This window comes from Prosopis cineraria, unplaced genomic scaffold, assembly GCF_029017545.1.
Source record: "Prosopis cineraria cultivar Desert tree isolate PC_DT_omini unplaced genomic scaffold, ASM2901754v1 PC14, whole genome shotgun sequence".
NCBI lineage: Eukaryota > Viridiplantae > Streptophyta > Magnoliopsida > Fabales > Fabaceae > Prosopis > Prosopis cineraria.
The window spans coordinates 10,267,611-10,289,454 of record NW_026555345.1 but is presented as its reverse complement, the minus strand read 5'-3'; the positions used below and the strand labels follow the sequence as shown (position 1 = coordinate 10,289,454).

The 21,844-nt window shown below is 30.0% G+C and overlaps 1 protein-coding gene across 2 annotated transcripts in view; it reads right to left on the bottom strand.

Moving 5' to 3' along the window:
* The window catches only part of LOC129292673 (two-component response regulator-like APRR7), a 49,355-nt gene that overhangs the window by 9,626 nt on the left and 17,885 nt on the right, over positions 1–21,844 (bottom strand). For both annotated transcript variants that reach the window (XM_054930269.1, XM_054930270.1), the window contains exons 3-6: positions 20,097–20,580; positions 4,556–4,717; positions 4,323–4,456; positions 3,824–3,985 (exon numbers count right to left, since the gene is read on the bottom strand). In XM_054930269.1, coding sequence (XP_054786244.1) covers positions 3,824–3,985; positions 4,323–4,456; positions 4,556–4,717; positions 20,097–20,478 — 840 coding nt within the window. In that variant the 5' untranslated portion in view covers positions 20,479–20,580. The remainder of the gene's footprint in view (positions 1–3,823; positions 3,986–4,322; positions 4,457–4,555; positions 4,718–20,096; positions 20,581–21,844) is intronic.

Below are 21,844 nucleotides of genomic sequence, written 5' to 3'. Positions count from 1 at the left end.
GTCAAATGAATAGTTTATGTGGGTTATGTTTTAAAAAGAAAAATTTTAGTTGGTTCAAGTTTTCCTACACTCTTGTACATATTTTATAGTGCCTGATAGAGTTAAATATAGAATTAGTAATTTGGATTAAACTCGACAAGTCAGCTCGAACTCATCCAAAAAATTTTAGGACTAAGCCCAAAAAATATTAATTTTTTAATGTTTGGACCTATTTGAGTGGCCTGAATAGGCTCGAGAAAATTTGGGTTAAGACCAATTCGAGTTTGTCTAGAATACCCGAATAAAAATAATTTTTTTAAAAATAATAAATATTAATTAATTATTTAAGTTTTATATCATTTTATACTAAAATATTATATATTTGAGTGTATTACTATAGTTATATTTTAAAAAAATTAAAAATATTTATATTTTCATATTTTCATTATTTGTAATCAATAAAATATCTCATAATAATATTTAAAATATATTTTAAAATTAATTTTTATATTTTAAGACCTAATTTTTTTTAAAAAAGTCTTAAGTCCTATACATCATTTGCGTATCTAAAAAATATATTTTATAGTTTTAATAAAATAAGATAATTAATTTTAAAGTAAAAATAAAATTAAAAATAATTTTAAAAGAAAAATTTGGACATGTTTGAATTCTCAGCTTTATTAGTGAATAAACATAACAAATAAAATATACTTGAATAATTATTTAGTTATTATCTATGCCAAATTTGGTTAAAAATTAAGAGTAAAAAACCTTGTATGTAAGGGTATAATATAATGATGGCTATTTTTTTTCTTTTTTTTTTTTGAAAAAAGTACTATTTATCCAAAAGTTATTACAAACTTTGAACTAATTGGGATATTGATTTTAAGTTAGTAGTCTAACTATGATTGAATTGAAATTAACTTGACCATAATTAAAAAAATATAATTTAATTAAAATATATAAAATATTTATATATGACCATTATAAGAACAATATTTAAACAACTAAGGCATTAATTTACAAGTAAAAGAAACATTCATAAATAAATTATACATAATATAATAAAACAGTAATAGAACTACTTAAATACAAAGTTGATAAGTTATTATTTTTTATTTTATTCTTTTAAAGTATTTTATGTTCAACAAAATATTTAAAAATTAAAATTGCTTCAAAAAATGAAGAAAAAATATTTTTAAAAAAAATTCAGGTATTCAACCTAGCCCGAAGCTCAAAGGTGTTAGGGTTGGGCTTGACTGTATCGATTTTTTCTAAGGGATAGGATACTTTAAGCTTGACTCGAATTTGCTTGTCCAAATTACCAATTCTAGTTAAATAGAAGTAAGAGTACAAGGTTTGACAAATTTCATACTCTAACTTTATTGTACTTATCATGTATGAAATGAAATGGAATTTCAATTCATTACTTGTGCTAATATTGAGATGGAATTTTTTATATTGCATATTGCATAAAAATTGTTTTTAAAGATGTTCTTGAAAAGAAGTTAACATAATTCATTTTCCAAAGGCTTCAAAATGTTCCTAATGTTTTTCACAAGGGACCACTTGTTTAAAGTGTCAACTAGGCTCTTTAACACATCAATATATTTCCTTGACACTTAAAACTTTGATGTTTAATGTGTCAATCTCTATACTAATGTGGTAAAACCTAGTTTATCAAGTTGGATTCGACTAAAGTATGTTTTGGATAAATTGGGACCATTTGTAGAGAATGAAGTAAGGAATATTGTCTCTTTATCATTATTAAGGACAAACAATGCAAAATCTCTATAAAAATGTAGGCCTTGAAAACAATAGTGGAAATAAAAGAATGTGTGGGTTGCATTAGCGATTTCATCCTCCATTACTATGGTTTTTGATATTTTGGTGCTTCTAAAAAGTTTGGTAATCTTCTTTAACTTAATCTTCAACATTAAATCAAGGATTTATGGGGTTTTAGAGGAAGAGAATAAAGGGTTTAAGGTGGTTTTCGAACTATTTGTGAGATTCCCATGACTAAATTAAGTTTAAATAAGTTGATTGGGGGTTATTTTGATGTTACAATGGAATTAATTTGTGTGGGTTGAGGCTTTCATTAATGGATATGATTTGAGCAAAAACCCTAAGTTATATAAAGTTAGGAATTTTGGTGATTTTTATGCTTAGGGTGGTTTCTCTTGTTGCTATGTTAGAATAAGTATGGGTCATGAGAAAATGTTAATAGAAGTAAATTTCAAGAGTTTAGGCTCTTAGGGTTGGAAGATTTTCTTATCTTAGACTCGATTTCATGAGTAATTCTTGTGATATATTTAGTTGACATTTGATTGCTTAAGGATTTGGCAAGTGGATTCTCAAGGTTTGATTATTATAAGCTAAGGAGTGAGGTAACCATAATACAATTCCTTTATGTATGTGCTTGCATATCATGTGTTGGTGAGTTATTTTGATAATAAAATATGTTGTTTGAACCATATGGAAGTGTATTGTTTTAGTTTGTTAAACTTTTAGAATGAAAGGGTATGTTTTCAAAGGAACTTTGATGAAAACATACTATAAAAGAATTATGCAATCATATTTGTTATAGGATAATTATGTTTGGAAAAGCTATTATGTTAAGAATATGATATGTTTGACAATATATTCTGTTTTAGAGCATATAATATGTTGGGAATGTCTTTGTCTTAACATCATGATCAGTTACTATATGATACCATGTGGTATTCCACTACTTAGTTCCCGTGATAGACTTGTAAGAGCCTGTGCATGAACTACACTTGGCTGATAAGTTAGCATTGTGATTTTGATCGACTTAATAATCATGGAATAGTAATGACTGTGTTATAAGAGTAATGGTTATTGATCATGCCAAGTATAGTATTTAGATGCTAACATGTTTGGAAAACTCTTTCTTATGCCTATTATGTGTTTGAATTATCATGTTTAAAAAATATATTTTTTGAAATTATGTTTGAAATAAATCAATATTTGGATCTATATGTCATTTGGAATGCTTGTACTTATGGCTATGTTTTGTAAACCTACTTTACTAAAATATAAACCTTATTATGTTTGCATTGTTGTGAACAAGTAATTAGTTACTATGGTATTATTGTCTCACACTTATTGTTTAATATTTTTACATGAGAGAAGTACTAGAGGCTTAGTATTTAGTGTAGCGTATAACACTATGTCTCCTTAGTATTTGCATGTGTTAGTGATGTATATAACCAAGTATATCTATTTTATTATCATGAGTATGTTTAGACTTATTATTAGTGTTTAACTATGGTATATTTTAACTATATTGGCTATAGGAATTTGAGATTAATGACTTTTGATGCTAATATGTTTACCAACACATGTATTTGAATAAAGTATGGTCTATTAAGGAGTTTGAAATCATTTTCAGATGACAATGTATGTTTTGGGTTTTGAAACTCATGAACAATCATGAGTTTGGGTAGCCATATTTGAATCTTTTGAGTAATGGGCTAAAGTAATTGTTTAATTTAGTTATGTTGTAAATAATTCAAGGTTCACAAAGTTTCAAATGGTTTTGATTGATATTTTAGGACCAAATATTGTGTTTAAGAGCAAACTTTTTTGTTTTTGTTTTGGAAGGATAACTTTATCATATAATTGAGTTGTTATATGGAATTAAAGCCATTTGTTATATCTTTTCATAAAGTTCATATCGACACTTGAATCACCTAAATGAAATTTAGATACCAAAATTGTGTATTGGTTATTAGCAGTAACCAAGAACAATATTTAATATAAAAAAAATAAATTCACTTATGCTTATAAATACCAAGATTTATCAAAATAACATAGAATGTACCTGGGTTCCACTTCCATTGTCACTTCTATCTCTCGCATTCAAGGCAATGCTTCCAATGTCATCTTCATCACAATTGCCATGCTCATTGCTTGAATGTTCCCCACTTTCTGATTTTAAAGACTTTTGAGTTCGCACACCACTTTCACTTCCACTACCACTAGACTGATCAAAGGATAAGTTATAAATACAAAATTGAAGAATAAAATATTCATATATTAGAGAGAATTGGGATCAAAATTGGAATGAAACACATATAAAAGTCAACTAGTTAATTATGTGGACCTAAACGAATTTAAATGAAAGGGATAATAATAATAATAATAATAATAATAATAATAATAATGATGATGATGATAATAATAATTAGAGATGTAAATAATTACCTTGTTTTCACATTAATTGATACTACCAAACTAATTAAGAAAATAACTGACCTGAACATAGTCCATTAATCATTGAAAAGCTCATAGATAAAGTAGATCATTTATAGCAAACTCACGCTATGGCATTTCCTCCAGACATGTTGCCAAAGGATTTTAAGCTCATTCTTTCGTAAAGGTTTGACTAAAAAGTCAACTGCACCCCTGGATAAACACTTAAATACTACACTCATAGAATCATGAGATGACATCACTGCACATAAAAATAAATTTAGGAGGATAAAAATGATCAAAGTTATAAAGTTACAGTTTCTCACATATGAGAAACAAATATATATGTAGATATACTCACCAATCACAGGAATATTTTTTCGCATTTTGTGGTTCATAATCTTGGATAGGAGACTAATGCCTGATAAACATGGCAAGATGACCTCAGTCAAAACTAGATCAATATTAGTAGTGAGATCTTCAAGGATTATCCAAGCTTGTTGACCATTTGCAACAGCTTCAACTGTTAAGATATGTAAAGATGTTAGTATTGATATCATGTGTAAAAGAATTATAAAGCATTGAAAGAGATCAAAGAAAAAAAAAAGAAACAGTGCTATATGAAGTGCATAAATTGATAGTTGAATAATATAAAGTGTACTAGAGCTTTTTTTTACTTCCATAACTACTTTAAGTAGAACAAAATGAAACTAGAGTCTATAAAGTTCACTAATTATGTTAGTAGTTGATACAATCAACTAGTATTTAATTAGAGGCATCATGAAGAGTCTCCCTTCAATTTTTTGGAGGTAATGAAAGCTATGATGACATAAAGGTTATGTCAATCCACTATTATAAAGAGTTATATACTGGGGCTTACGAATGCTAGCATAAGAAAGTAAATTAAGGGATATTATAAGAAGATTTGAAGTCACCATGTTTCATGCCAATGTAAATGATAACTTATGATAAACTATTGCAAGATTTTTTAGTATACTAAAATGAGAAATTGCTAGTATTAATTGCCAAGTTACAATATAATATAGAGCTTAAGGATATAGTGATGACTATTAAATTTAAGTATCAAGTCTCAGGCTAAGGAAGGGAAAAAAATTTTACTTTAAGGAAATGTTTGACTTCAACTTTATGGAAGTCTAAGAAAGACAAAGGTCATGGGGTTAAATTCACTACCTAGCTATAGGTGAAGGTTGGCCAAAGTATTAACTTTAAGGCAATCTCAAAATACTTCTATTCCTTAAAACTCTAGTAATAGAGATATCTAAAGTTTAAAATGTCAAGTTAGGGTATGTATTGCATCTGAATGCCTTAAAGATGCATCATTGTGAGATCTAATAAATACATTGAATCTAAAATTTATTATATTTAAGATAGTATGCCAACTTTAAAGAAGACAAGTGATTTAAAGGAGTATATAGTATTAGGGTAAAGTGTTAGTAAGCATTCTTTAAGCATACTAATCCATGAATATTACCCAAGTTAAGTATAGGGTAGGGCTTATAACACCTTAATACTTGAGATGGTGAAATCCACAGTCTCAGAGTGAGTATGGTAACTTTAGTTGGGTCATCTCTCATAATCGGTAAGCTTGGGTTAGTTCAATCACATGGACATAACCCTATTTGTATGAATAGCCCATAAATTCCCTTAAAAGTAACAAGAGGATATGAGGGAGGTTAGTGATCATGTATTATGATTAAATATGTTGACTTATTTTATCTCTCCATTATGCATGCCTACTTATTTAATTGACCTACTTATTTACTTGAATTGGATGTGTTTGATTTAGTTGACCTTAGTTGTTGAGTAGTTAATGGCACATGGTTGTGGATTTAGACACCTTTGAAGTTTTTAAGTGTGAAAATGGTATTGTTTGGATTCTAGGTGTCACAGTTTGTGATTGATATAATTTGAAAATTATAATGTACTATTACCTTAATCTAATGCTAGATAGAGAAATGGGGGACATTGGAAGTTGGCCCCATAAGCTGCCATGACAACATTTGTGCTATTATAGATTATGTGCAATGTACCATGGTATATGGTGCCTTTGTCACAATACATTGTACAGAGAAAGGAGTGTCATATGCCACGACAGTGCACAACACATCGAGGGGGCTTCTTCTTTTATGTAATCCTTTCTGGTGGAGAATACAAATATTACAATAGATGTGCCTAGTTTTGGGATTCTTATTTTAATTAGGCCATTTTGTTTTAGTTTTCAAATCCAATCCTTTTTCTCATGCTTCCTAAGATATGAACTCTAATTTCTAGTAGGTTTCTTATATTTGATTATCATAGAAAGGAATTTATATGATTTGGGGATCCCAATTTCTAAAGGTTTTACACATATTGAATTTACTTTCAAACTTTTCTACCATAATAGTCCTTTATTGATTAGTTTAATCTTTTATACTATGGTAGAGCATATTAAACTTGGTTTTCTTCTATTCTACCACAGTAGAATTCTTTCTACCATGGTAGGGGTCATTTGATATTTTTAATTATACAAGTTAATTTTATTAACCATATAGTATACTTTTAAACTAAATCTTTTATCTTTTTACTATGGTTATTTATTTTCAGCTTATGGCACTAAACATGTATGAGCTTAATTAGATTCTAGAGGCTTGCAAGGCTAATGTCATCCAATTCAAGAATGGCATCATGTGGATGCACCACCATGTTTAAATCACTAAAGGGCTAGTTAGGCGACAAACTACTAGTGGTTGAGAGCCCTAAGCATAATTATAAAGCTAGCATCATAGGATCATCAGTCAGAGAACAAAATCCCATACCTCCTTTTTACATGGTATTTTCTTACATATCATCATGATGTCAAGGAGGGCTCAAGTTAAGGAGAAGTAGGGCTTCTCTTAAAGGATAAGAGGGTAAAGTAAGAGAGGATAGGAAATGCATGGAACAAGACAAGGAAGAGAAAGAAATAAAGGAGTAGGGGTCAGTCATGATAAGAGAAAGTTAGGAAGGTGGTGGAGATCAACAAAGGCAGAGATAAAAAATCTTCATATAGCTAACATCCTTTAAGGTAAAAGTCATGTCTTAGAAAGGAGGTATGTTGCAATAATGGTAAGGAGGGGGGAGAGAAAGGAGAGTATGTGTGTGTGTTATGGGACAAGAATAGGATCTAATTTAGATGCTAAGACAGAGAGAGAGAGAGAGAATGAGAGGGGAGAGAGTAAAAAGGGATAAAGGCTAGTTCTTATCCATGCGTGGTACATATATAAGGCCTACAACTTAAAGTGATGGATGTTTAGTCAAAATTAATGATAGGGCCAAATTGTTGCAAGTTTAATTGTTCAGGATTCAAAATATATTAAATACTAGTTTAAGGTTCAAATCACCCCTATGCTTATAGTTTAGGGTCCCAATTGTCAATTAACCTTATATATATATATATATATGAGAGCATTTTGTATATGATAGGTGAAGTATATTAAAATTTTTTTAGTAGTTAATTTAAAATAATATACAAACCTACCAAAGCATTTATAAAGGTAAATGCTTTGGTAGCTATTTTAATAATAATAATAATAAATGCGAATCTACTAGAATATTTTTTTATTATAAACACTAGTAAATGTAAGCCCTTGGCTAAATATAGGCCTTTTTTGTAGTAATGATTGTGATTGTTCCTTCTTAAATTGAGATAAGGTAGTAAGGACAACAAATCTTAGAGTATTCTAAGGCGAGCTATCAAATCTTCTATGGTATTCGTTCCTCTTTGGCTTGAGTGTCCATATAATTATGTCCTATTTCCACTTTATGTGTCATTAGTGGAAATAATTGGTTTTTCTCTATCATTATGTCATATGGCTACACTCCTCTTGCTCAGTTTTGCAAATACAAATTCAATGCCTTCCATTATGATCTATTTAAAGGTTGAAATTTCAATTTAAATTAGGAAAATATATGATATATTTCTATTCAAGTATCATGTCTTAATCATTCAAGAAAATTAAAAGGAAGTTTGTTGTGAACTCTTTCTCTTACATCTTATTTGTGAACCAGATAACTTCCATATTTTCATGCTATCTTGAAAATTTTCCTAGTATTTCCTCACCTTTTGGGATTTTTTTGTATAAAATCAACACTAAATAGGAAAATGCATAGCTTAATTACATTCTTAGGTTCTTCATCTTGCAAATTTGACTTGGTTGCACTCAATTATCTCTATAATGGAATATCCTTACTTGTTTGGTATGTTTGCATCTTTCATAAGACTCAAATATTATAAAAAGTCAAGTAAGAATAATGATTTGGAAGCTTAGAAAGAGGGAAGGAAAGCATGGAAGCATAAGGATGCAAAATATTATCATACTAGAAGCTTGTATTTTGTGGATAAACAAATTAAAGCTTATTGCAGCATAGTCTGTGGCACCATTATTTAACTATTGAAATAAATTATTCTAGGTTGTGATCTAGGCTATAACACAATGTGATTTTTAGCAACTTATTAAAATAGTGAGTTTTGATAACAATAAGGATTCTACATCTTTATAATCCCTTGCTTAATTTTTGGCCACCATTTAACAACTTTAGGGCTTGTTTGATATGTAGGATTGGCTAAGTGGGACTAAGTTTGGGATTAGGGAATGCCAAGTTTTTATGTTTGGTAGGTGGTAATAGCAAATTTATTTCAAAACCCAATCCTATCTTGGTGGGAATATCTAGTACCACCTCCCCTTAGTATTGCAATTTCAATCTTGGGATTAAAATTTTCATGAGTGAAATGCTCTCATAAAAAAGTTTCCCAATTAGACTCATCCCCTTCTTGAAACCACTATTACTCCTCCTCCATCATCGCATATAGGATCTCCTCCATCATTCTTGACCTCGCACACTCCACCATTCTTTGTCATTCGCTTTTGGGTTCATCATCGTTCCTCATTTGATTCTGGGTTCATGAAGTCGGGTTCTAGATCATGGGTTCATGAAATTGATTTTCTAATTCTGATTTAGCGATAACACCATCTTTAATCCTAGATTTGTACGTTCTTGTTCTTGTTTGATTTTTTTTCTTTTTGCAAATGAAAATATACTTCAACTGTGAAGGTTGCAGCGAGAGAGGGGGAGAGAGAGAGGATGATGATGATGTTCGTTGAACTTGTCTTTTAGCTACTTTTTGTGGTTAAATTTGAGTCTCATATTTTTTAATCCCATATCATACCAAACATGATTTTAAAACTTATACCCATTCCCAATCCTAGTCCCAATCATAATCCCAATCCCATAAAAGTTAATACCTTGTACCAAATAGGGCCTTAGAGTATGGGAAGTCCTTAAAGTTATATGGAATGGCTTGGAATGAAGATTGAAGCTTGGGTTAGAGCTTTAATGTCATTTATGACTCACTTTCTTAGTTTCTTTCCTTTTCCTCTTCTTCATTTCCCTTTGCTAAAGGGTATTTTAGAGTTTGGGTTGTTTGTGAGTTTGTAAATTTCATGAATAACTAAATCTATCTTTCTAGGATTTCTATGAACCTTAATATGGATTGAGACTTATTTACCTTGAAAATATTTCAATTTAATGGAATTTTATTATGTTGATTTACTTATATGCTTAATACTTTTAGTTGATTGGCAGCTAGTTAGATAGTTGGGTTTTCTTTATTGATGCTTAAGAGGGCTAGATTGAGTGTAGAGCTTATTGCAAATCATTTACTAAGGATTGACCATGTTAGAATTCTTTTCAAAATGAAGAGATGTTTTTAACAATAAGGAATTTTTATGAATTATAATCCTAAAAAGTAACCATGATCATGTCTCTCTAATTCCTAAAGGTACCTTTGAAAAGTTATAAAATTAAAAGGTATTACTTGGTAAAAGAAAATGTTATTTTAAGAAAGCTCTACACATTAAAAGGGTGTTACTCTTCATGAAAAGTTATTTTAAATAACCTTAAGTCATTACCTATTAAATTATGTTAGTTCATGAAATAATACAAGGTTATGACTTTTAAGTAAAGAGTTTTATTACTTAAAAGGCACTACTTCAAGGCATTACGTTATTATTTATAAATACCCCTTGCCATCTCTCATTTCTTATATCAAAATATCCAAACATCCAAACTCAACTTTAACCATGTTGCCTTAGCTTGAGTATTGGGAGTGCAAACCATACTCAAGAGTCATTGTATCCTAAATTTTTTTTTCATCAACTCAATTTATACCTAAAGATTAGAATAGGTGGGGGTGAATTAAATATAATTTTGTTCTAATCTCTTGAGTCTTCTATTATTCATAGAATCATTCTCACCAACAATCTTTAAACTTAATTTTTGTTGAGTAAAAATGTATTCTAGGAGTTAATTACAAACTTTGTGAAATTAGAAAGATTTGAAGGATGCAACTTTTTGAGATTGCAAAGGAAAATGAAGTTTCTTGGGTTAAAGAGTAAATTTGCCCTAAAAGTTTTCCACTAGGTGCAACTAAATCCTTAACTTTTGATTGGTGTAATATTAGCTTAGAAGTTTAAAAAATGGTATAATTTATAGTAATGTTTGACTAATGTTAACTATTATTTTAAGTGTTAAAGGAAAATTTGCCTTGGAAGTTTGTTTGAAGGAGTAATTAATGTCCTAAATTTTTTATCAGTACAATATTTTTGGATTATCTACTATCAAATTAAAAGAAGGATCCAACACAACTTGTTATAACCCAAATTAGAAGAAGATTTTAGGTTGAATTACATTGAACGCCTCTCAATCAAAATCCATGTTAGTTTATGTTGCCCCTAAGTAGGTATGAACAAGTTTGGATTTAAATCTATGAAAGTCAAGAATTTCTCATAAGTAAAATAAGGTTTAGTCTAGATTTCAAGAGAAAGTTTGTGGAGTGCTTAAAGTAAAGTTAATTTTGTATTGAAGCAACCTTGGATAAGACAGTTTGTTAAAATCTAAAAATATGTACCACTTTTAATAATGATAATGGATATTTAGATTTTCCTTTTGATTTAAACATTAATAACTCAAAAACATTATAGTAATAGAAAGTTTAGGATATTAATTACTCTTCTAGAAAAACTTTTAGGGGAAAATTACTCTTTAATCCTAATCAAAATTTTTAACTAATGGTCAACATTAGTCAAAAATTACTGTATGGAAAAATTGCAACATTTTTGAAACTTCCAGGATAATATTGCTCTAATCAAAATCTAAGTATACCAATTGCACTTGGTGAAAAACTTTTAGGGGCAAAATTTTTGTTTTGACCTACGATTCTTCTCACAACTTTAAACATGTCTTATGTCCTCTCTACACCCAAACCCCAAGAAAGATAAGAGGAAACCATAATTGGAATAAGAGAAAAGTATAAGTGGTAGAATGATGACTATATCTACATTGGACACATCCTTAATGATGCTCTCTTTGATGTTTATCAAGATTCAACCTTCGTAAAGGATTGTTAGGATAAATTAGAGAATTCAATCTAAGCTTTATCAATCTTAATAGCTTTAAATTACTTGGTAGCTTGACTTTAAATGTGTCACTTGTTTTGGAACAAGTATAAAAAGTATGACTGACATGTTGCTAGAATCTATAGAGTAGCTTCTAACTTTCAATCACAAGTTTTGGTTTTTGTTGTGGGTTCTCAGTTAATGGGTGTAAAATATGATGGCTTCTTTTGTTTATATATTTATACTACTTTTCTCATTATTGTCCTTAAGAGGTTTTATAAGAGGAGGTTGTCGTAGACCAACGATGGTCACAAGATGAGGATATGATGATTAGTCTATATGAAAGTAAAAAGCAGAGTCAATTAGTTTGGATGGTAGGGTAAGTGAAAGGATTAAAATTCTAGATATTGATAGATACTTGTCATAAAGGGAATACATAACCATTAGTGAAAGGAGACATACTAATCTTGAAAAGTCTATTTTAACCATAGATAATAAGAAGTATAAGTATTATGATAAGTCACCATTTGTCACTATGTAATATTAATGAGCTAAACTTTTATTCAAGAGACACACATAATTTTGAGTATGAAAGTAACATGAATGGTGATATTGATGGTTTCTTGGGTAGAAAAGGTATAAAGCACTTAGTGAGTGATGAAAGTGGTGTTTCTAGCATGATTGATGTGAATGGCATGGTATAAGTCTTAGGTTTTAGGGAGTTCTCCTATTAGAAAACCTATTAGATGATTCAATGAAGTAGAAGGGACACTATAATTTGGTTGATAGTGTGGTGATTCTAAGGATAATATAATCACCCATAGCATTTTTGTGTCCCTTTTTTCCTACATGTCTCAGTTTGAATTAGACTTTAAGAAAATATGGAGCTTTATAACATCTCAAATTTTTGAATTTCAAATTTAAGGATTTAATAGGGGAAATTAGTAAGATAAAGCATTTATTAAATTAATTACATTTCCAAATCCTTAATATACTTGTTGAAACATTAGACCCTTTTAAGTTTGGACTAGGATGGAGTTTAGGTCAATCGAGCCCAAGAGTAAGGCCAAATTTTAGATTTGGCTTGCTATGCCATTCGCAATGCTAGATATACCACACATTGCGGTAAATGGGAAAGATTTTAGTTAAATTTATCTTAAGCTCAACTCAAAAAACATAAGAGGGAGAGGGGTAAATATGTTTAAATAATCAAGGAGTTAATTTTAAATGGGACAGAGTGAAGGCTTAAGTATGCTAGAGCTTCACTATTTGGCAACTTTAGAGACATTCTAAAGTTTAGGAGTTAGGGATTTCTTCTTTCATTCTTTATTGGGTTTTGATTGAAACCCAATAGGTTTATTTAAGTTAATAGGAGTTAATTTAAGCTTTTTACCTAGATTTAGTGATTATATGATGTTTTAGAGTTGGGAGCTAGGGTTTGGATTAAACCTAGGCTTAAAATAGGAGTTTGGGAGCAATGCAAATCATAATTTAGTGTTGCCTAAGTTTATGAAAGATAAATAGATCTAATAGACCATTAAAGCTTTGATTAAACTAATGATAGAAGTTAGAGAGTGTGGGTAACAAATATAAGCTTAAAAGTGTGTATATTAGAATTGGAAATTAATATTAGTATTTAATTATGTAAATTAATTATTACTCAAAACCTTGAGCTAGTGGTGGCTAGAGGAGTGAATATTTCCCGCAGGTAACCCTTTTGTGACAAAAAGGTTAAGGTAACTAGATAATCTAATCATTTTGCTTGCTCATTCAGTGGTTGTAAGACTTGTGAAATGCTATGTATATATACAAAAAAAGGGGAATGTTTTGGATATATATATATATATGCATATGTAAATATATATATATATATATACATATATATATGTGTGTGTGTGTGTGTGTGTGTAAATAGTTGTAAAAATGGTTTTCAATATTAATAGTATTAGTAGTGATCTTGAGCATGTTGTTTTTGGATGAAGATATGATTATGTTGAGAAAATACTTGCTATATTGCATTATTATCATGTTAGCATGATTATATTATAAGAGGGTGGGAGTGTACCCTAGGGGAGTAGAATTTATAAATTCATATAGTACTTACTGACACTATAAGTAGCCTCAATGTTCAATCTTTCTCATTTGGAGGTCCCAATACTACTATATGAGGTAAATTGGACACATGACATCCTAAATATTTGTAAAAGGGGAATTTGTGGTTCAAGAATAGGTAAAAGTGCTTTGATCGAGCTGTGTGTCATAATTAGTGAGTTTAAGCTACTCTAGTCACATAAACTTAGTCCTATTGAATTTTTAGCCCACAGATTCAGTTAGAGATATTGTAGAGGATATAAGGCGAGTGTAATTAATCATGTATTGTATGGGTAAGAACATGCCTTGTTATATTTCATGAATATTTACATGTTTGACTTGCCCACTTTGCATGCACATTTACTTTCTTAGCTAGCTTGTAGATAGATTAAATTGTTTAGTTACTAAAACATTGCTCTCATCATGTGGTTATGATTTTATAAGTGAAAGCTCTTCTAGGGCAAAAGGAAAAGCAAAGCAGCCAAGGAATAGGAGAGCAAGTTTTAGTAATGAATACCGTTAGGGTTTTCATTTTTAAGCTTGCCCAGTCATTGGGTTCAAATTTTTTAGGTTATTGGAGGTTAAATACATGTTATTTAAGTTGTTTTAAAGAAATTTATCCTAAGGGGTGCTTAAATATGAAATTATAGAGTTGTTTTTGATTAGTTAAGCTAATGACAATAATAAACTATGGTTAAGAGTTAACCCTAATGCCAATTAATTAAGTTCAAGCTAATGAAGTTATCTAAAGTGTTTATTAAGCTTAATGAAGGATAAATAAGTTAATGGAAGTGAGTCTTGGAGTTGATTTTTATAAGGGATTAAGGTCTTAACTGTGATTAAAGTATATTAATGATGATTAGTCATTAATGGTGTTTAATGGTCTTAATTGTAGATTTGACTACTTTTAGAACTTATTGACTACTTGAGAGCTCCCTTGAAATTCAAAGCTATTCTTAGGGTGATAATTGAAGAGTTGAGGTAATTGGGAGTTAAATTTGTGCATATAATTGTTGTTTGCAATTATGAGTTATATGTTATTAATTGTAATGAAAATGATAATGTGGTTATATAAGCATGTTGGTACTAATTATTATGAAGCATAGGATTTGTGGTTATAAGATTGTTGATGATGACATGGAAATGTTAATTTGATTCAAGTTGAATAGTTTCACTGTGTTAAGGTATTGATGGCATGAATTGTATAGCATGATTGAATAAATTTCAATGTGGTTATTGAGTATGATGTGATATTGGTATTGTGACCATTGTAATTTTGACAAATACATTTTGGTTTGTGAATTTATAAGTATTGGTATGAAAATATGGAGGTGTGATTAAGTGATTAAATGCTTATGGTGCAATGGTATGAGTTAAGGAAGGATATATGATTTGATAGGATGATCATGTTTATGAGCAAAAAGTATATATTGATGATGTATCATTGTGCATGAGTTTATAGTATTGGCATGAAACTTTAAAAAATGGTTAATTATCCTTTAACTTGATAGGATGTACTTGATTATGAGATAAGTTAATCAAGTTACATTGATAATAAGTTATTGAATGATGTGAGCATGTGCATGATCATTGATGGGTAGAAGTTCACTTAAGAGAGTAAGATGTTACGAAAATCTGTGTGATACTCACTAGCAGGGTGAGGCCTCAGTGTTTTAGTTCTTGATACTTGCCATAAACCGGGTAAAATGACACCCTATATGAGTTTGGAATAGGTGCATCTATGGTTCAAGAGTAAGTATAAGCCTTAGCCGAGTCACCTTAGATGGACTATGTTCGGAGCATTAATATTTAGTCTTTGGCCACAGTCAAAAGTCTCTCAGCCATAGCCAAAACTTAATTTTTAAACCTCCAAATCCACATTTCAGCTCAGAAAATTAGAGAGTTAAGTGGGAGTCCGAAGGTAAATGAGGAGAGCTCTATTAGGGTTTTTTATGGGTGTCCAATTGAGTCTATTTGGAATTTCTAATCACTTTGATAAGTGTTTACAACCTCTTTTCTTCTTCTCATGCATTTTTATCATTATTTTTGGGGAGTTCTTTGGGAATCCAAAAATAAGTTGTGATTTTACCTAGAATTTTGACGTTAAAGGGATTAATGGGTGTTTATTTAAGTGTCTAACCTTTGATTTATGATGCAAATGATTTTTTAAGATTTCAAAGTAAGGTTTGGAGTAAACCCTAGAGCTAATTGGTTGAGCTGAGGAGGTTATAAACTAATTGGGAGTCTAAGTGAACTAATGGAACCTAAAAATAGATTTGGTTGTGGGTAAATGACCACAATGAGATTTTTAAGTTTAGGCTTTGATTATATTTAATTAAGAATAATTACTCACTAATGCCTATTGATGTGTTTGATTGTAAGTTGATCATTGTTGGTGTTATTGAACTTATTAAAGGCTCCGTTTGATGTTTATGGCTACTCTTGATTAGTAAATCAAGAGTTGAGGTAACCAGGAATTTAAGTATAATATATTATTGTGTTTGCATTTACACTTTAAGCATCATTATGGGTGGCTTGAAATGAGCAAAATGAGCTTATAGATGAATATGTTGATTTTGAACTATTATCCAAATATGAAATGTGACTCATTGTGATGAAGTGTTTAGTAATTATATTTATATAAATGCTATATGATATTGAAACATGAGATGTTAAGCCTAGATTGCCTATGAGATGAATGTGTTAACATGATGAGTAGTCATAATTGATGATGTTGGAAGAGATGAGGTAAGCATGCATATTTATGATGAAATGCTTGATGATTATGCTTATATAGATGTTATTTAGTTTTTGAAATATAAATTGTAAGCCTGAATTGGCTATGAGTTGATTATATAATGAGCTATTGTAAACTATAATGTAGTGTAAATTGTGATAAGCATGCAAGTTTTAGAAATTATGAGGATGATAAATTACTATGATATGTATGAGCTTATATTTGCATTTGTTGATTGAACTTGCATGATTATAATGGGTAGGAGTTCACCCTAGCATTATAGAGGGATTATGATAGAAAATCCACGTGGTGTAGCCTTCACTGTGTTTGTGCATAATGGTTAGCATACTTCATTACTTTATGTGCTTAGTATTGCCAATAACCTATGGGTGTGGCATGGGTCGGGCATGATACTCAATATCACTGATCCTAGATTGGACAGTATAGGATGGGCACTTATGACACCTTAAAATTCAAGTAGGGAAAATTCATGGTTCGAGAGTGAATGTAAGAGCCTTTGACCAGGTAACCTTTCACAATTAGAGAGAGAGGCTACTCCAGTCACATGGGCTAGATCTATATGAGATAATAGCCTATAGATTTAGTCAAATAATATAAGGAGTGGTATAAGGCGATTGCATTTGATCATGCAAAACACATTATAAAGATGCATTGTGAATAATGTTGGCTTGTCTTATGTGATGTTAAATACTTAATTGTTGTGATTGCCACACTTTAATATACTTGATTAAATTACTTGGTTACTAAGATATTTATCTCACTCTCGTAGTTTAATGTTTACAGGCAAGGACTAAGCTAAGGGCAAAAGGAAGGCCTCTGATGCTAGAAACTAAGTAATCAATTGTAATGTCTCTAGTTTTATCTTTTATGTGTAATTTGAATACAATATTTTCCAACTAAGGGTCTTTCATATTGATTTATGTATATTTTAAGTCTACTTGCATTTGTAACCTTAAACATTGAATTTAGTCATTTTTAGATTGTATTGGCTATAAAAGGGTCCAAACCTCTAATCTAACTATGGTAATGTGTCAAGATAATTTGAACAAGTATATCTTGACAAGTTAGATTAGTTTAACATGTTTTGAGTGATTATTTAGTTTGAATGCAAATAATTACATTTTTACCCCCTTATCATGTGTTTTATGGTGGTTGGGTCAACTCTTGTATTAAGTGTTGTTTGATACTTGTGACTATTTAGAAAAGTGTGTTAGGATTTATTGAGTATGGTTCAAGGCCTTGTGTGGGCTAATGGCTTATGGTTTGAGATTTGGATACTTGGTTGATGGTTTAGAGGAAAAAAATGTGAAATTGTGGTTTCGGGTGTCTAAATTCTTCATCTGATATCAGATAGACATGAAACAAAAACTATTAACTAGATTATGAAATTTTTGATGTGTGGGCCTTGAATCACCTCAATCAGAGATTTGAGTCAAAAGTTATACACGTTGGAAGTTAGTGGTTGGTAGCTGTCATGACAAATGTTATCATATCTTTAGCCGCAGCTTAAGGATTGTTGGCCATAACCAAAGGAGTGGCCGAGATGATTTGGACACAGGAAAAAGGGAATTGGCATCAACTAAATATTCTCTAGAAGTGTCGGCTGTGACTTAATGTGCTCTAGCCAAGGCTAACTGCCTCTGTTAAGTAAAAATGACCATTTTGACCTTGTTTTCAACTCTAAATATTTTCCATGCTTCCCAAATATTTTTTACTTTAATTTATAATAGTTAAATGACATTCTAAACTTGGTTTTGAGATTAAATAATTTATAGGATTTCATCTTTATAAAGTTTTCTTACTTAACCTTATGAGTTTTCAAACAGCCAAGGTTGATCATTTAATGCCATGATATCTTTTATTGTTAATTAAATTGATTATAATTACTATGATAGTTCTACTCTAAGGTTAAGTGTAGGCTAATTATGTGTTTAAGTAAAGGTTTTATAGGTATCACATATGTAATAAGTCCAAAAGGGCCCAAAGAACCATAATCCACAAGTGGCCTAAAAGCATAAAAAAGTGACATAGATGATTATGTATATGGGTGATATGGAAAGTGATAGGACACCCCTAATGCTATTATTGGTCAATTTCCAATAAGATAAAGGCTTAGTGCAATTATATATACACAGAGGAGCCCAATGAAGCTTTAATATATTGAATTGGGCTTAAATGCATTGCTTAATAGGCCGTAAGAGTTTATGAAAGAAAATCAAGATTATTCAAGCTCAAATGGATGCCCAAATAGCCCATGCAAGTTTATAAAAGTGAACATCCATTTAAAAGGTGCAGTAATAAATATTAAATTGCTAGAAGCCTAACCAAATAATGTACAAGGTCTATATGGAATTCATATTGAAGAATTCACATAAAATATCATGTGACAAGCATGTGTAGTAAAAGGATCATAGGAAACACGTCAAAGAGACTTCTAGAAGAATCCATGATCTAATTTAGAGAGCATTGAGACATGATCCACTTATTCATCAATATGAGATTGCAAGTTTCCTTAGCTTCCAATTTTATTTTCTCATGTGTTTCTTAAGATTGTTGTTAGTTTCCTAGTTTGTAATTTCAACATGCAGCTGAATCCTTTTCATTATTAGCACTTATTGAGGTGATTTTACTCGATATGTAAGTTTATTTTTTAGGAAAGCTTCTAGAATGCCTTTTAATTACTCATAATTACTTAATCATCATGAATTAGGAAAATTTCCTAATATATGAAGCATTAAGTACCACTCTTAAAGAGAATTCTAGAATTTATCATTCCATTTAGGTTGTCTTATGTTTGCCAATATATATAGGCCACAAAATTGTACTCATTTGAACAAGATTAATGAAGATAATTTTATTTTTCTAGAGATTTTAACTTTATTTTATGAGCTGTACTTGCTTGAAGGTATTTTGTAGTGAATACAAGCGTGATCAAGAGTATGATGAACTTTGGTGGTGTTTTCAAAGGCTAAAGTTGCTAGAGATGGGTACTCTAGGAATTCTTTTCCTTGATCATTATCTTTGTTCTTTTTTTTCCTTTAATTTCATTTTCCTTTGTTTGTTTTCATTTCTTGTTTATGTCCCAAGTTCTGTTTTGAACTAGCACAGTTCCATGTCTTCTCCTATATCAAGAGTTTAAGCTAATTAATATGAAATATGTTAGAATTTTTTTTCCCTTCAACTTGCTATGTTTTTTTTCAATTTTTTTGTGGCCATAATTTTTGACCAAGTTAGGTCAAACTTGTTGGCCATGTGAAGATTTTGGCATGAAAGCTATCATGTGCATAATTAGTAATATTTGTGGGATTTATGTAGTAACTTATATTCTTGTGTTCCATATGTTATTTTTCTTTTTTCACCTCTCTTAATTTTCAATTACTTTTTTAATCTATTTAATTTCCTAAATCCTAATAAAATATCATTTCAACAAGGAGAAGAGAAACCAAGTCAACCTCTACTCTTGTTGTAATCAATATAAATTTGTAGATGGATGACTCAATAAATGTAATTACATAATAGATCAACACACTATCAAAATATCTAATAATATAAGAAAGAGATCAATTTAAAACCCATGCTATTATAATGAATTATAAATATAAATTAAAGATAATACTAACCTTCATATCCACAATTTCGAAGTAAAGCACAGACCACATGGCGTGTTGAATCATCATTCTCAACTAATAACACCTTCAAAGATCTAACAGGCAAGAATCTCACCCAACGAACCAAAGGCCCTTGGATTAGTTGTTTAGTGCTCTTTTTTGCAAGATCTACTTGATTGATGTGATTGTGAATCTCAAGAATCTCCATTTGTCTATCATTTTCATCTCCAAGATTGTCATTGATTCGTGACTCATCCTCTATGGATAGATCTTGCCCTTCCCAAGTAACCCCACCCCTAATCTTTTGTTGATCATTTTGCATATGTTGACTAAGTTCTGCTAGTCGTTTTGGGATCACAAAATCTTCAATGTCGTTTATATGAATTAACCCCATTAACCAAACTTGAAAAGCCTGATGATGGTGGATTGAGTCGGTGAAAAAGCCTCCTCTAATCCTTAAAGGTGTTGGTTCATCCCATTGCCTTCAAAGTATTTTCTATCAATTTAAGAACATTAATCAACAAAAATGAATATATTACATAACATAAATCAAATATATAGAACAACTCTATTTACTTTATTTCTTAGAGATTAATGTAGAGATAAAGAAAACATATAAATTTATGAATTATGAGTAAATTTGGAATCAAATAGTAAAGTGAACATGTTATTACTACCTTGTATTTTTACTTTCTTAGAGAAGAATGTTGAGATAAAGAAAACATACTTGTCATTTATTAGAAAAAATGACAAATAAGTGGAGACAGAGATGTAACAATCTATTTGACATTTATTTAGCATAACCATCAAATATTCAAGCATATATTTGACGGTTATCTAAAAAAATGTCATATATATATATATAACTAAATTATATATATATATATATATATATATTTGACACTTGCTTGAAAATAACTATCAAATATCAAGAATATATTTCACAGTTATTTTATAAAAAGCATCAAATAGATAATACTTGCCAATTATTTTGAAATAACTATCAAATATTATATTTTAAATTCCCTCCAAAACCCATTATCGTTTTTCATTTGAGAAGTGTGGTCACAATTATATACTCTCCTAACGACACTAAGAACCATTTTCCTGTATTCCAACCACCATTTCAGCCACTTCTCTTATTGGGATCATGATTTTTGTGTGTTCTTGGTAATTGTTTCCTTTGTCATCTCCATCATCATCATGCCATCATGTCTCTTGCTCATGCATCTCATATGCTCTTCGTTTCACATCGTCTCTCTTAGTATGTTCCTATCTCCTTTCTATCTTCATTCTATTTGATTATGGTTTTTGGGTTATTTAATTTGATTTTCCTTTATTCTTCCATTTCTCCCTATTTCTTGTTATTTTCACATTGTTGTCTCTTAAAATGTTCCTCGATTCATTTTTTTTCCTTTTTTGGCAATTGGATTATGGTTTGGGTTCTTTATTTGAATTTTCCTTCATTCTTCCACTTAATCCCTTACCTATGTGGTTCCTCTATGGTTTCTGTCAGAGATATACATTCAAGTTCAATTAATTGAAAACACACTTAATCTATAAACTTTGTTAAAAAATAGTGTCTCAAGCCATTAGATTTTTTTGGAATTAAATTTTAGATTATATGAAATAACTTTTGGTGTCTTAATCAATTGAAATTTTTGTGGATTATATGATTTTTTCAATTAATTAAGAATTGGCTCTCATGTTGGTATTGTATTAATTTGATGTTGCTGTTATACTTAATTAGGTATGAGTTG